General features: G+C 37.1%; 1 protein-coding gene across 5 annotated transcripts in view; it reads right to left on the bottom strand.

Annotated features, from left to right (window-relative positions):
• Positions 1-2,192: 2,192 nt before the first annotated feature.
• The window catches only part of dnmt3bb.1 (DNA (cytosine-5-)-methyltransferase 3 beta, duplicate b.1), a 45,175-nt gene continuing 34,120 nt past the window's right edge, over positions 2,193-13,247 (bottom strand). For 4 of the 5 annotated variants that reach the window (XM_066702286.1, XM_066702290.1, XM_066702288.1 and 1 more), the window contains 11 exons: positions 13,001-13,080; positions 11,798-11,910; positions 11,256-11,439; positions 10,902-11,013; positions 10,066-10,211; positions 8,642-8,732; positions 8,320-8,468; positions 7,898-7,983; positions 7,008-7,077; positions 5,386-5,504; positions 2,193-5,233 (listed from right to left, as the gene is read on the bottom strand). In XM_066702286.1, the coding sequence (XP_066558383.1) occupies positions 5,092-5,233; positions 5,386-5,504; positions 7,008-7,077; positions 7,898-7,983; positions 8,320-8,468; positions 8,642-8,732; positions 10,066-10,211; positions 10,902-11,013; positions 11,256-11,439; positions 11,798-11,910; positions 13,001-13,080 (1,292 nt within the window). In that variant the 3' untranslated portion in view covers positions 2,193-5,091. The remainder of the gene's footprint in view (positions 5,234-5,385; positions 5,505-7,007; positions 7,078-7,897; positions 7,984-8,319; positions 8,469-8,641; positions 8,733-10,065; positions 10,212-10,901; positions 11,014-11,255; positions 11,440-11,797; positions 11,911-13,000; positions 13,081-13,247) is intronic. The other variant, XM_066702287.1, reaches the window with a different exon arrangement.

Here is a 13,247-nt window from a genome sequence, read left to right as displayed (position 1 = left end):
AAACTTAATTCCACACAATGGGTTGACTTTATGACTATTAATCGAAGGCCACGATTATATTAATTAATAGAGGCGATGGAGGCAGGATAAGAACCCCACATTAATTAAACGCAACCCTACTTTTACGTTTTCATGTTCGTTGTTAATAAATACATGATATGCAATGTATAATGAAGTCGTTAAATAGATACGAGTTTAACGTAACATCATACCAATGAATGAATATGCATAATTTTGAATGAATGATGTATATGAAATTGCTCTAATACCTTATTCTCATACTTAAAAATAGTATATTTTACAAGCCTAGTGTTTTAAAGTTTTGTTCTGCATTTTCTGAGTTTTTACAATGCTAATTGTGATCAAAAATAAATACAAAATTATTAATAATTACCAAAGAATATTTTTAATTTACATTCAAATGTACCTTGTTTTACATAGTTATACAACTCATTTCATAGGTCCATGTCCATAGCTGCAATGTGTGTAGTGTATGAAACAAGTATAGTACAAGATGCAATGTTGCAAGTTCTTGTTCATGTTAAGGTAACATTTCAAGATGGAAATGTGAGAGGATTAAAAAAAAGCTGTGGATAAAAAAAAAATACAACCTGGAGAGAAAAGTTATATTGAAAAAAGTTTTGAGGGGATGTGCATTTGGATTCAGTGTTGCTAACACAATGTCTCTCTATATATACACTACTGGTCAAACGTTTTAGAACATCCCCATTTTTCTAGTTTTTATCTAAATTTAAGCAGTGAATAACCTGAAATGGTACAACGGTAAGTGGTAAACTACCAGAGGTTAAAAAAAAAAAAGTTTAGGTTACCAAAAACTGACAAATAATGTACATTTCAGAGTTATATACTGTGTTACGACACCCTCTTAAGCATTATTTGGCAGTGTTACACGCAGCTCCTGTGCATAGAAGTTACACTGTATTCCTACAATGCACACATCTTTTGAAAGCTTATTCTCTTGGCTACCAGCGCGTTTCATTCTCAAACACATCCGATTTACAGTTTCTGCGTCACCCACCATCATTCAGAGACTGGGGGGTAAATGTGCAGTCTGCTCCTGGGGGGGTCTCATTCAGACAGAGATCATATTCAATTATGTAAAATCGTTGTGTATTAGTACACTGTAAACAGAGTTTACCCTCTTGACATTTTGAGCTCTCTACGGGTGTGTGTTGCTTCGTGGATGGTCTTGTTTTGATCAGTACTGTCTGGTTCCAGAATATGTCATAATTGTCAATATTTTCTGAGATTACTCAGACCAAGTATCCCCCTTTGGAGGGCATAAATGCGGGGAGGGGGGGAATAAAAACAAACTTTCACATCACAGAATACTTCACATCATTAGAAAGCTGAGAGTCTCAGCTTTCATGGGATTTAGATTTAGTTGTTTTTAAATCACTAATTGTTTAGGGGTTTTTTGGTTTAGTTTTGTTATATTTTTTTGTCAAATACATTGTCCGTTTTGGATTTAATTTTAAATGCATTGGACCTTTTTTGTTTGTTTTTTATTTTTACCTTTTTAATTGTTTTTTTATTTTGTCCAATGCATTGTCAGTTATTTTCAATGTATTTGACTTTTATGTTGGTGAGCAGTTTTGCTTTAATCACGTTTGTTTTGTTGTTTTGTGCACATGTTTATTTGAAGTTAATTATTTTGTTTTTCGTTAAAATCACAAAGATTTTAAAAATTTTAAGTGATTTTAAGAATTGTATTTTAAAAGTTTTTAATCACAAGTATTAAAAATTTGAATTGTTTTTTTTTATGTCATGTAAAATACTATACACAATAAAACAGTATATTTCATGGGATACCAAACACTTGGTAAACAACACAACAGTGAAGAGTACACATGGGATTAAAAGGAAGCACACGGATTTGGTACCAGGGTACCACAGGGGTTTGTCAGCTTAAGGTGTCACATTTTGTTAAACAAACCGATTCCATTATTTATTTTTTATCTCCAATTGTTTATTTGTTCTATGCTTTAATTTCAGAGTAGATTGAGACATTAAACTGCGTACATTTCAATAAAAACTGGAAAAATTGAGGTGTTCTAAAACTTTTGACCGTTAGTGTATATCTATAATTTTAACACATTCATCCTTACTAGATATATATACAACAGAACAATAAACATATTCACAATGTTTACCACATAAAAATACACACATCAAGTCAAATCAGCTTTATTAAAACAGGATGGGAAATTGGGAGTGAAGGCATAATACAGCACATGGTTAAGACTCCCATCAAGCTGATAGGCAACATCAAAACTTTATTTTTTTAAAGAAAAAAAAAAAAAAAAGTTCAGAATAAGGTTTCCAGTGAGTTAAACCTGCAATATGTTTTATTCTTAGAATAAAACTAGAGACTGGTTATTATGCAATCCAGTATTAGAAATGAAAAAAATACAATTGAAATGTAGAAGTCCTGTTGACAGTGGGAGAAAACTTACAAAATTGTTTTATACATTCAGTTTGTTTTCAAATGGTTAACAACATAAAAAACAACAACATTATTATATATAAGAAATACTGGTTTGATCTTAACTATAGTAAAATCTACCATTGTCAAAAGAAATAAAACAATTGGCTACAATCTAAAATACAATATAACAAATAAGTCTAAAATCCGAATAAAATGATTACATACATTAAAAGAGTAGCACCAATAGGAATTAAAAACCCCAACACCAATTAAGAAAGAAACAAAAATACAATGATATCCAGTACAGTTTTAAAATCAGACATCCAGTTAGTGACATCAATATATAGAGCAGTCTTTTAAAGGCAAGTCTTAAAAATAACTTACAGCATGTAGAATATTGCATACTATTTTTGGATGAAAAGCACTGCTAATATAAAAACAGGAATTCGCTGCATGTTTTGTACTTTTTGGCATCCAACGCAGATGGTTTTAAGTGTCCTACAAAGTCATATTGCCAACAATGACCTGCTCGCATGAGGCCAGCTGGTATCCATTTTCACAAACTGTGGACTTGTTCACCTGAGGGAATGTCTTACATTTAAACCTGTTAGAAATGGACATATTTTATTTTTGTTTGCTTTTTTAAAATGTACAGTACTTTTATGTTTAAAGATATACAGTACAGACACACAAAGGGTTAGAAAAAGAGGTACAATATATCAAAAAGGAACATTTATATAATTTCACTTCAATCTAAAATATGTCTCAGCCTATTAGAACATTGTATCTGAAGATGGTTCGTTTCCCCAAAACTTTTTTGTTAGTAAGAGGGAAATTTTAACTTGTAAACATTTTTGTTTAAATACAGTACGTTGCTTAAAAAATTCCCACTACTTAGTTTCAAAAAAGAGACTACAAGACAAACAGCAGTAAAGATCAACCTAAATGGAACAACATCAAGACGTTTACAAGTCTTTTTGCAATACAGAACTGTATCAGCATGGAAGAACGTGCTACAGGAGAAGGATCCTTCCCTGAAATCCATTCGAATATGGAGGTAATGCCCAGTAGTTTTGGTTACAGCTCTGGCTATATCTTAAGGACTGCATGTGCGTCTTATTTTTCAAGTAAAGTGACACCATTTATCATTAGTCAACATCAGTGTACAAGGGATTTTCACTTTTTCACAATTTAGCTTTGTCTTTCAGGATAGTCTCAAATATTCAGTGATTAAAGACAAAGGCATCGCTGCATAATCTGATAGTGACTCGGTGGGCGGCGAGGGTGGGTGTATAAAGGCACATTTTCAGATAACAAAGAGAGCATGACAAAACAGCAATGCTTTAGCAATCGATATGCATGTGCATATTCTACATCAAGTTTACAAAATGTTGTTAGGACCATGTTTAATGTTCCATTAATACTGTACATAAATATTCAAAGTCACTGCGTCGGTCATTTTCATCTCCCTTGCAACACTTTTATACTGTGGAGAATTTCACATCATATTGAGAGCAATAGTGTACAATGCAGTCCAGTTCCCATAAAGTAAAACAATCAATCAAACAAAGACTTGTAAGTCTTGAGAAATTGGATAATCACATGATGGACAGGTTTATGTCTCCCTAATATCTGCAATTTCAATTATATTTGCTACATTAGAATCTCCAGTTGAAGTAAAGTAAGTGCTCACTGCAGCTGGGGCCAACGACTGGTGAGCATGACAGTCTTTGAATCCTCAGTGTACCTGCTGCTTTATATTAAACAACTGAGTCTTGATCCGTTTCTCAGGTAAATGTGTTCATAATAACAATAGGAACTCAAGTTTCGACGTTTTTTTGTTATTTTAATCTAGGGCTGTGTTACAGTGATGGTCAGGCCAATTCTAGGCTTCTCTTCCATTCAACATATTTGGATTGCAGTAATGAGAAATAAACTCAAGATTTCTTTAAAAGAGTCTACAAATAAACTGTATAATTTTTTAAATTGAATTTTTAATAATATTCAAGATGTTCCCATTCTGTGTGAGTTTAACTATACCAGCCTACTGAACCTCAATGACCGTGATTTTAAATGGCCCATTAATTTTACCAGTGTCTTCAGTTTGCATAATTTTCAAGTCACCCATTATTAAAATAAGAATGTGTTAAAATATATAAAAACATATATATTAAAAACACTTTGGTGTATCTATATACACATAATTTGACTTTATGCAAAACTCAGTGAATACAATATTTTCCAAATATTTTAAATAAAAGATGCCGTCTGTGCCTCAGATAAAAATATATATCCAAAGAGCTTAACTATGATTTTTACGGTGGATAAAAGAAATAAAACTCACACAAGGAACAGATTAGGTCCGAATTATGGTGTGGCCTTGTGAAATGTCCTGTGTGAACCACAATCCTTGTTCTTATGGTAAGAGGTATATTATTCACTGCTTAAGAAATCTCCACCTAACCTTTGTGTTCTGAGCTGAACAAGTTCTCCTCACTGCACTAACGAGAAGTGGCCCAGAGCTGCAACAGAATCAGGAGTATCTGTCGAAAAACCTGTTATGAAAGCTGCCTTGTTTTGTGCTGCAGTGCTGAGGTGTTGCCGGTGGTATGAATGAGATGAGGGAGGGAATGGTCTCATGGCTATTCGCAGGCAAAGTAGTCCTTTAGGGGGGCAAAGAGATGCCGGATCACCGGGACGCTCCACGACCTGCCCAGCAGCTTCTGCCTGGCACCGCGGCCCATATTGGACACATCAGTGTAGTGCACCGGGAATCCAAAAATCCTGCGGGGAGAAAGAACACAGTTACAAATCCAAGCTCTTGTAACTGCTCTGTTCTGGTGTAGGGCAGCACATTGGTTTCTATGCATTAATTGGGGACGTGATGTGCTCCCGTTCGTGTCCTGTCAAGGTTGGTGTAGCACGGGAAAGCTCACCTCTCCAGTTCTGTGCACCACAGGATATCCTCCTTGCCATTCATGATGACGGGGAAGTGCTGGTCTTTACCCTGCTTGATAGAGTTGGACCGCGTGGTTATGGTGCGCACCTTCCCAAACTGCCAAAATAACAGACAACGTGCATTAGAGGCAACAACAGGCCATGAGTTTTCTGAAAGGCACAGATTTCTGTTAAATTGCAACTGTTCAAATGCTGAAGTCTCAGGATCAGGTGGAAGCAAGGCTGGGGTAAAGATACCAAGTGCTCCTACAAGCCAGCATCTTTGTCGGAAGCCAAGAGTTATGTTATATGCTCTAGATATTCAGAATAATGATTTTCTTTCACATCATCTCCAAGGCGCATCTCCATAACGCAGTTTGTAACTCTACAAATATATATATATATATATATATATATATATATATATATATATATATATAAATGATCTAGCTTTTTTAAAGGGTTGACAAGAAGATGCAATATCAACACAAAATTGGCTATGGGTTGCAGAATTATATTTTCTATTTGTTTTTGTTTCTTTGTTGATGTGAATTTTGGAAAGAAATCACACACTATGTATAGGTTAAATCTAACACCAGAGGATTCCTTTGACTATAATTTCCTTCCTGTTAATATTCCTAAGAAGTTGTGTGGCTAGGTAAAAAAAATATAATAATGAAATAAAAACAGCAATTAAAAGCTTTTCTGAGATGTATAATGCCACTGAACTGTAGCCAACACCGCACGTCAAAACCTAAGCAACTTAATTGAGGGAAAACTATTGGGAGAACAGCTAATCCTGTTGGAAAATCACATGCACATTTAAATCAGGTCAAATGGCAACAAATAATAAAGTACATATAAAAAATAAACACATAAACCACATAATATTATTTTCTATGCATTTATTCTTCAAGCGAGTAACAAAATCCACAAAATATATATACATTTCTGTAACCTATTAAATTCTGTTGAGGTTGCAAAGAAGAAAATATATCCCGCCTTGAGCGTACTGTTCTGTTGTCCGTGTATAGTGTTAATAACCTCCTCTCTGCACACGCAGATAACAGCAACAGGACAGCACAGATCCCATATGAAGAGGCAAATGCTCCCTGTGTCACTATCTACTTAAAGGGTGGTAGTTTCAGGTTGTGTGACTTTTTAGGACAATTATGTTGTGTCTTATTTAGCATTCATCTGAATAGGTTAATTCAGATCATTTATGCGAAGGGTGTTACACTAAATAAAAATTGATTGAAATGAATTGATAAATCAGAATAGGCAGGAGTGGATGTTAAATATTATTTATCAATACTTTGCGTTTCATCAGGAGAATGTGGTGGTGCAACAGGAGTGCTACTTGTATCCCTGCTATCTATCTTATTTCACCAGAGCATGCAACCCTGACCAACTGTCTCTGTACGGACAGAAGAGATATGTTAGCACCAAAAGATAAGCACAAACAGCCTAGATTGTGCCTTTTGTTATCTGTACTCTCTGCCTCCTGTTACTAACGTATCAGTGTCTGTAAATACTTTTTCATGCTTTTATAATAATATTTTTGAAATAAAAAGTGTGTGATAATATTGAAAGGACGATTAAGCAGCCCAGCAGAAATTACCTTTGCCAGTCGTCCATGTTCAAGGCAGTCCTGCAGCTCAAGCTTATCCATACCTGAGGCGCACAGAGGCCTAACGATAGGAAGAAAACGCTGCTGACATTATCCCATAAAATCAGGCTGTTTGAAATTGGCTATCCAGCCCCTGGAATTAAAGGGGAGGTTCCTTAACTTTAAAGCATAGAAGCTTCTGAATATTATATTTACAAAAAGGCAACACTGCAAATTTACCATTACCAAGTTAAAGTCTTTTAACATCGTGTCTCAAATCCATTGGCTATATGTAATCAATAGCAGTTATTTAACCTTTAATAGATCATTTGTAACCCATTAAATCGTAATGACAACACTGTAATAGTAATTTCTGTTCGTAACTGCAAATCACAAATTAAAAAAAACAGCAACTGTTGTGTAAAACTGCTCATATCACAAGCTAATATTCATATAAAATGGTGCAGTATTTAAAAATAAAGGTTGATCTAATATTTCTAGCTTTATGGAACACTGGCCCTCAATAGGCCAGGCCTCAGACCCTAAGATCTGCTGGAAAGTTCTCCAGGCTTTACAGATACAAATGCAAGTGAATTTAATTAGCAATAGACTATCTCTGTTTTGGGGGGGGGGGAAGAGTGGCTGACAATCAACGTTAAATTAACCCCTGTCCTTTTTCTATTTTCAGCTAGGTGATGCTTCAAGATTAAAGGCCAGACTCTTCTGACGGTGGGAGATTGCTCAACAGGAAACCTGACACCCCAGCTGATAGAGGTGAAGGTTCCTGCAGGTTTCGCTGGCACATTTTCCATTTCCAGAGTGTCTAAACAGGTAATGCCCTGGGGTTGTCTGGCAACACCGACTGCTCTCTTAGGTGGTTAAACACTTCAAATTACACGTACCTATTCATTCCAGGAAGATTACCCCAGAAATAGCGGGCTCTGTGTGCGGCTGATACCTCAATAGCATCAATCATAACTGGGTTGCACTGCAATACACAAACACATCAGGGTTATTAATTACTTTTTGTTGTTGCTGTTGTTTCCTGGTTCCCTGTATCAAGCTTCTTGACCTCAGGCTTGCGATGCCAGGAAAGTTTCCAAACTGCCTTATAGGACCTAGGCATGTAACTCACTCACTGCTGGGCTGCGTGTTTCGCTGGCTCACACATGCGCCAGGGTTTGTCTGACTGTAGGGTGTGATATTGCTAATGAGGCTGGATGTGACAGGCAGGGTGGGTCCACTGCGTTTCAGAAACAGGAAAAGCAAAACCAAGACGGCAGCGTCTCCAAATCCATTTGATTGTCAGAAAAGGAGCTCTTACCTCCAAAAAGCGAGAAATATCCCTTTTATCGTTGACTCCCATCGCCACCACATTCTCAAACATCCAGAAGAACGGCCGATCCTCCCCTTCCTTGGGCCTGGCAACACTTAGCAAGCGGTAAAACTCGAAGAACAGCCGCCCGGTGCCCTCTGCAGACCACACAGGGATGAGAAGACAAGTGAAAAAAAGCCACTTGACATTTTTTTTAAATGCTTTACTTTGCATCATTTGGAAAAGTATGGTAAATGGTGCAAAGTCCTTGATAAAGCAAGTACCAGAAGCTCTGTGAATCCAGGCTGAGCAGATAAAGACGGGTTCTTACCATAGAGACCCTTCCGAGCTGGATTCACTATTGAGAGGTCATTGCAGGGACTTCCTCCGATCACCAGGTCAAAGGGACCCCACTCTTCAATCTGCAACACAGGTACACAAGGGATCACACTGAGGTAAAATCCATAAAGCACAGTGGCTCTGGTTTAGACCTGTATCTGGGACCAAAAACTATTGCTTAACAAACAGGAACAAACAAAAAATGAAAAAACGAAAATATACAATGATTTCCAGAAACAACTGGAATGAACTGATCTGACAAATTTAGCAATTCAGGTATGTCAGACTCTACCTCCGGGAGTCAACTGGAAATTTGCAGGTTGTACAACATGTTAATTGAGCGTACAGATCTGCCTGTTAATCTCAGAGGACCTGAGCTCCCTGAAGCATGGAGGCAACAGCCCCTAGGACAGACATCAATTACAATCAAATCTGGGAGATGTGCCAGCACTGCTGATCGCATATTAAGAGAGGACTTTAGCAGGCAATGGCCTTAGGGGAGGCCTTCTTTTTACAGCAGGGAGTGGTGCTAAACAAAGAATGTGTCACAACAACTAACAATGGGAATTCCACTGAGACACAACAGAGAGATTTATACAGCTTAATAGACACACCAACGTCCGTCCCCATGAAGAAACGACACCAGATGTTGGGGTGTGGTTTAATGAATAATAATTAAATAATTACAAAGAAGCTAAGCCCAGAGGTGCTCTGGTAAAATGGTCTATTGTGCCTGAGCAGCACAGATATACTGTACATTGGAGAGAGGCAATGCTTTTGACAGAGCAGTGGAGATACAGTCATGTGACTATCAGACATTGTCGTGAGCTGAAATTCATGCTTATACAAAATAAGCAGCAGATCATGAAAAAAAAATACTAAGAGAGTAGGAAAATAAATTAGTTTGATGGGTGGATAAAAATCTGTATTGTATGCCGAAATGATGCATATGAAATTCTTCAATACTGTGAAACATTCTGGACTGAGAATAGGGATTCCTGGGTCTTTCACTGTACTAAAATCCCAAAATCCAGGTGTAGACTCATTGTGTTTACTGATAAATCATTTTGTGGTAATTTTGCAAATTGTATATTCTATTTTGTGCTGTTTTATACCAGATCATCTGCAAAATCTCTACAGCAAGCATGAGAAAATGTATTTTACCCTTATCAGTGCCCTCATAACCCTATGTGTAAAGAAGATGATAATCTATACCCTGATCTCATACATTTATTTTCTCTTGTCAATGTTTAGTACTTTCCCATTGATATGTATCTGTATGCTGCTCAAGTCACGTCTTCACCGTTCAGTGGCTCTACTTTAAAACATAAACAACCGTGAGACCCAACTCTGGATGTGATGTCATGTGTGCACAGAAGAATTTGAATAAATATCAAATGGCAAGTATTCACATACATTCTTTCTAGTGATGTTCCTCACATCGTGTACGTATTGAATTTTTCCTTCATGTCGGACGACTCCCACTGAAATCGAGTCTTCACACACCTCGGACGCAATGTACTGGTCAACCTTGAAGCCCAGATCCCTCAGAACTAAGTACCCTGCGAAAAAAGACACAAAGACTCTCGCATTATTCATTTGGAAACCCACAAGCACCGTGTTACCAACTGACACCCCCAAGCACGTGTAAAAAGGCAAAGATTCACACATTCTTTGCAAGCCATTGTGTATCTGAGAGCAGACAGGCTGTCAAGCACTATAGACCGCAATACTAAATGGAGGATTGAGTAGTTTTTATTTGGGAGTTTGTCTGGACACATGGCAATACAACTCAACTGAAATAAAGTGAGCCGTCATCTTTACATTACACATGAACATCAACTTTGGGAATCCCTTTGTCTAGGATTTTGGACAGAATAGCTTACAATAAAAACATTTCCTGAATCTCCTAAGTAACCACAGAAAACTGGTCAAAATAAATTTGTTATATATGATTAATTGTGATTTGACAACTGAAATATAATACAACATTAACACTGTGGTCATCTATGATTATGTGAACTATACTTAATATATAATTAAACACAAGTTGGACTGTCTAAAAAAACCTTAGGAACATTAAATCATTAAATTAAGTTACAAGAAAAAGGTGTCTACCTGTTCTTTACTGCAAAGAATAAATCTTTGCATATAATAAAACGACATTGGCGTCCAAGGCTATCATTATCTCAGGCAAATTCTTGTAAAAAAAAAAAACATCTAACCGTCTAACACTTGCCAAACTCACTCACCAGTGGCAATCCCATCAAACAGAGACAGCACCCTGATTGGCCTCCTCTGCTCGGCTGGTACAGCAGGGTATATTTTCGGGCTTTCCTGCAAAACAGGTTTGAACAAAATTGTCTAAAACACTCATTAATCAGAAGTAAAGACAGCAATTGTGTATTTTTTAAATATATATATACTGCACTTAAAAACATCTGTTAAATATTTTTAAATATATCAATGTGTGACATCTATATTGTTTATATTTCTGTGTTGCCGCAGTGCGTTTCTTGAAGCCTGCACACTACATAGAATACGTTCTTTCAAGAAACATTCTCTTGTGTTTATTCTTCATACAGGTTTTCTCGCTTTCCACTTACAAACTCCTGGCCATTGTCGTTGACGAAGAACTCCTGCAGTTTGAGGCTCCAGTCATCCCGGCGCTTCAGTACGCCGTACTGCTGGCAGGGCTGACACATGTAGCAGCGCCAGGGGTCCAAAACCTTGGCACTCTCCGATGCTCCGGGTCCCACCAAGATGTCGAGGCAGTCGACACAGATACACCTGTGGAGCAAGGAGGGGATGGTAGCCAAATCAGCAGCAGGCCAGTGTGATGAAGGAATTTGGGTCCAATCCTCCTGATCTGATTATTTATGTATTTGTCTTTTCATGTAGCTGAAGCTTTTTCCAATGCGACTCCAATTCAGCAAGACAACTGAACACTTCTACAGCATGTGTTAAAAGATATTCAGAGCAAAAGTAACAAATCAACCATGATGCAAGATAGCGTCATTAGGTAAGGAAGGATAACACACAATGTCTGAAAAGGAAGCAAGCAGTAAAAGCATATATGAAACAAAGTGCTTATGATCTGATCCTCAGTGGTAGGCAACGCGGCTGAACATATATCTGTTTCACTCACCTGCAGCAGTTGGCATTGCCACACAGTAGCACCTCCCTCCCCCCACAGCACACCGTGCAGTAGGACTGGTACCCATCATCGTCATACATGTAGGAGATTTCCAAATAGACATCCTGGACAGGAAGGAAACCAGAGTCAGGGACGTGTTGTGGGCACTGTTTTCTATACTCCTGTGATCTTAAAATTCTCCAGACTGAATCTTTGTATCAAAAGGACCACTGAGTGTGTAGCGATGTCACTAATATACTGGGATATTGAAAGTCTTCTTTTTAGAACAATAAATATTCGCTCAGCAAACCCCACGTCAGCTGTTAATCTGACAAAGACTAAATCAAAAGTGTAAACTTGAGGTGGCACAAAAAGGAAGTATTTGGGAGGTGTGATGTTGATTTGTGCAACCCAGAGCAAAAAAAAAAAACACCCTCCAGTCAGTTATACTGTGATTCATGTGAAGACTTGTTAGGTGTAATTAATAGAACAAATGGTCGATTTAACTACTTAAGCATCTGTTGGAAGCAGAACTTCCTTGGAAATAAAATTAAAAAAAAGGAATCCCATTTATTAGTCACACATTAAAATTCCTGACATTACATGTTAGGTTCTTGAGTGCACTCCACATCTACAGTACTGTGCAAAAGTTTGAGGCAGGTGTGAAAAAATGCTGTAAAGTAAGAATGGTTTCAAAAATAGACATGTTAATAGATTATATTTATCAATTAACGAAATGCAAAGTGAGTGAACAGAAGAAAAATCTAAATCAAATCCATATTTGGTGTGACCACCCTTTGCCTTCAAAACAGCATCTCCATTTATTGGACATTCAGAATTTCAACCCTGTCAAATGGTGAACGGCATATAAACAGCTTCAGGCAGATCATATTTCCATGCAATGGGATGAATAGGAACAGCTAAAGCCTGCATTTTAATAAACACCACCTCTGCAACCCCAGGATGGTTGGATGGAACTGCTCTCTGTACTATAAGTTTGATCATTTGTACAGAGCCTAACAAATTAAATAATTCTGAAGACAGTGAGAGTGAGGTCACTACCATAATAAATCCTGTGGTAGCATTTGTATATTATTCTTCAGTATTATTTTAACGTATCTTTGTGGGTTATTTTACTGCTGGCATTTATACAGCAATCCTAGTAAATCTTAAAACTTTCCTGTTGCCAATACTGTCCACCCAATTATAGCATACCTTGCATGTTTGGCAAAGGCCTCCTTCAAAAAGTGGATGAAAAGTTGCTACTCTTGTTTTTCCACAAGAAAGACAAAACTCTGAGAAAGGAAAGAAAATAGGAAATAGATTAACTCAAAAAGGAAATTTGTCCACACTAGGCCTTTTAGTCATAATAGGGGGATTTTACATGTATCTTCATTGAGGAAGACAAGAGATATGTTTGCAAACAGGATGCCGTCTTTTCATCACGAACATTTCACCATGA

This window comes from Amia ocellicauda, chromosome 4 (genome assembly GCF_036373705.1).
Source record: "Amia ocellicauda isolate fAmiCal2 chromosome 4, fAmiCal2.hap1, whole genome shotgun sequence".
Taxonomy (NCBI): domain Eukaryota; kingdom Metazoa; phylum Chordata; class Actinopteri; order Amiiformes; family Amiidae; genus Amia; species Amia ocellicauda.
This window is presented reverse-complemented; position numbering and strand designations above follow the sequence as displayed.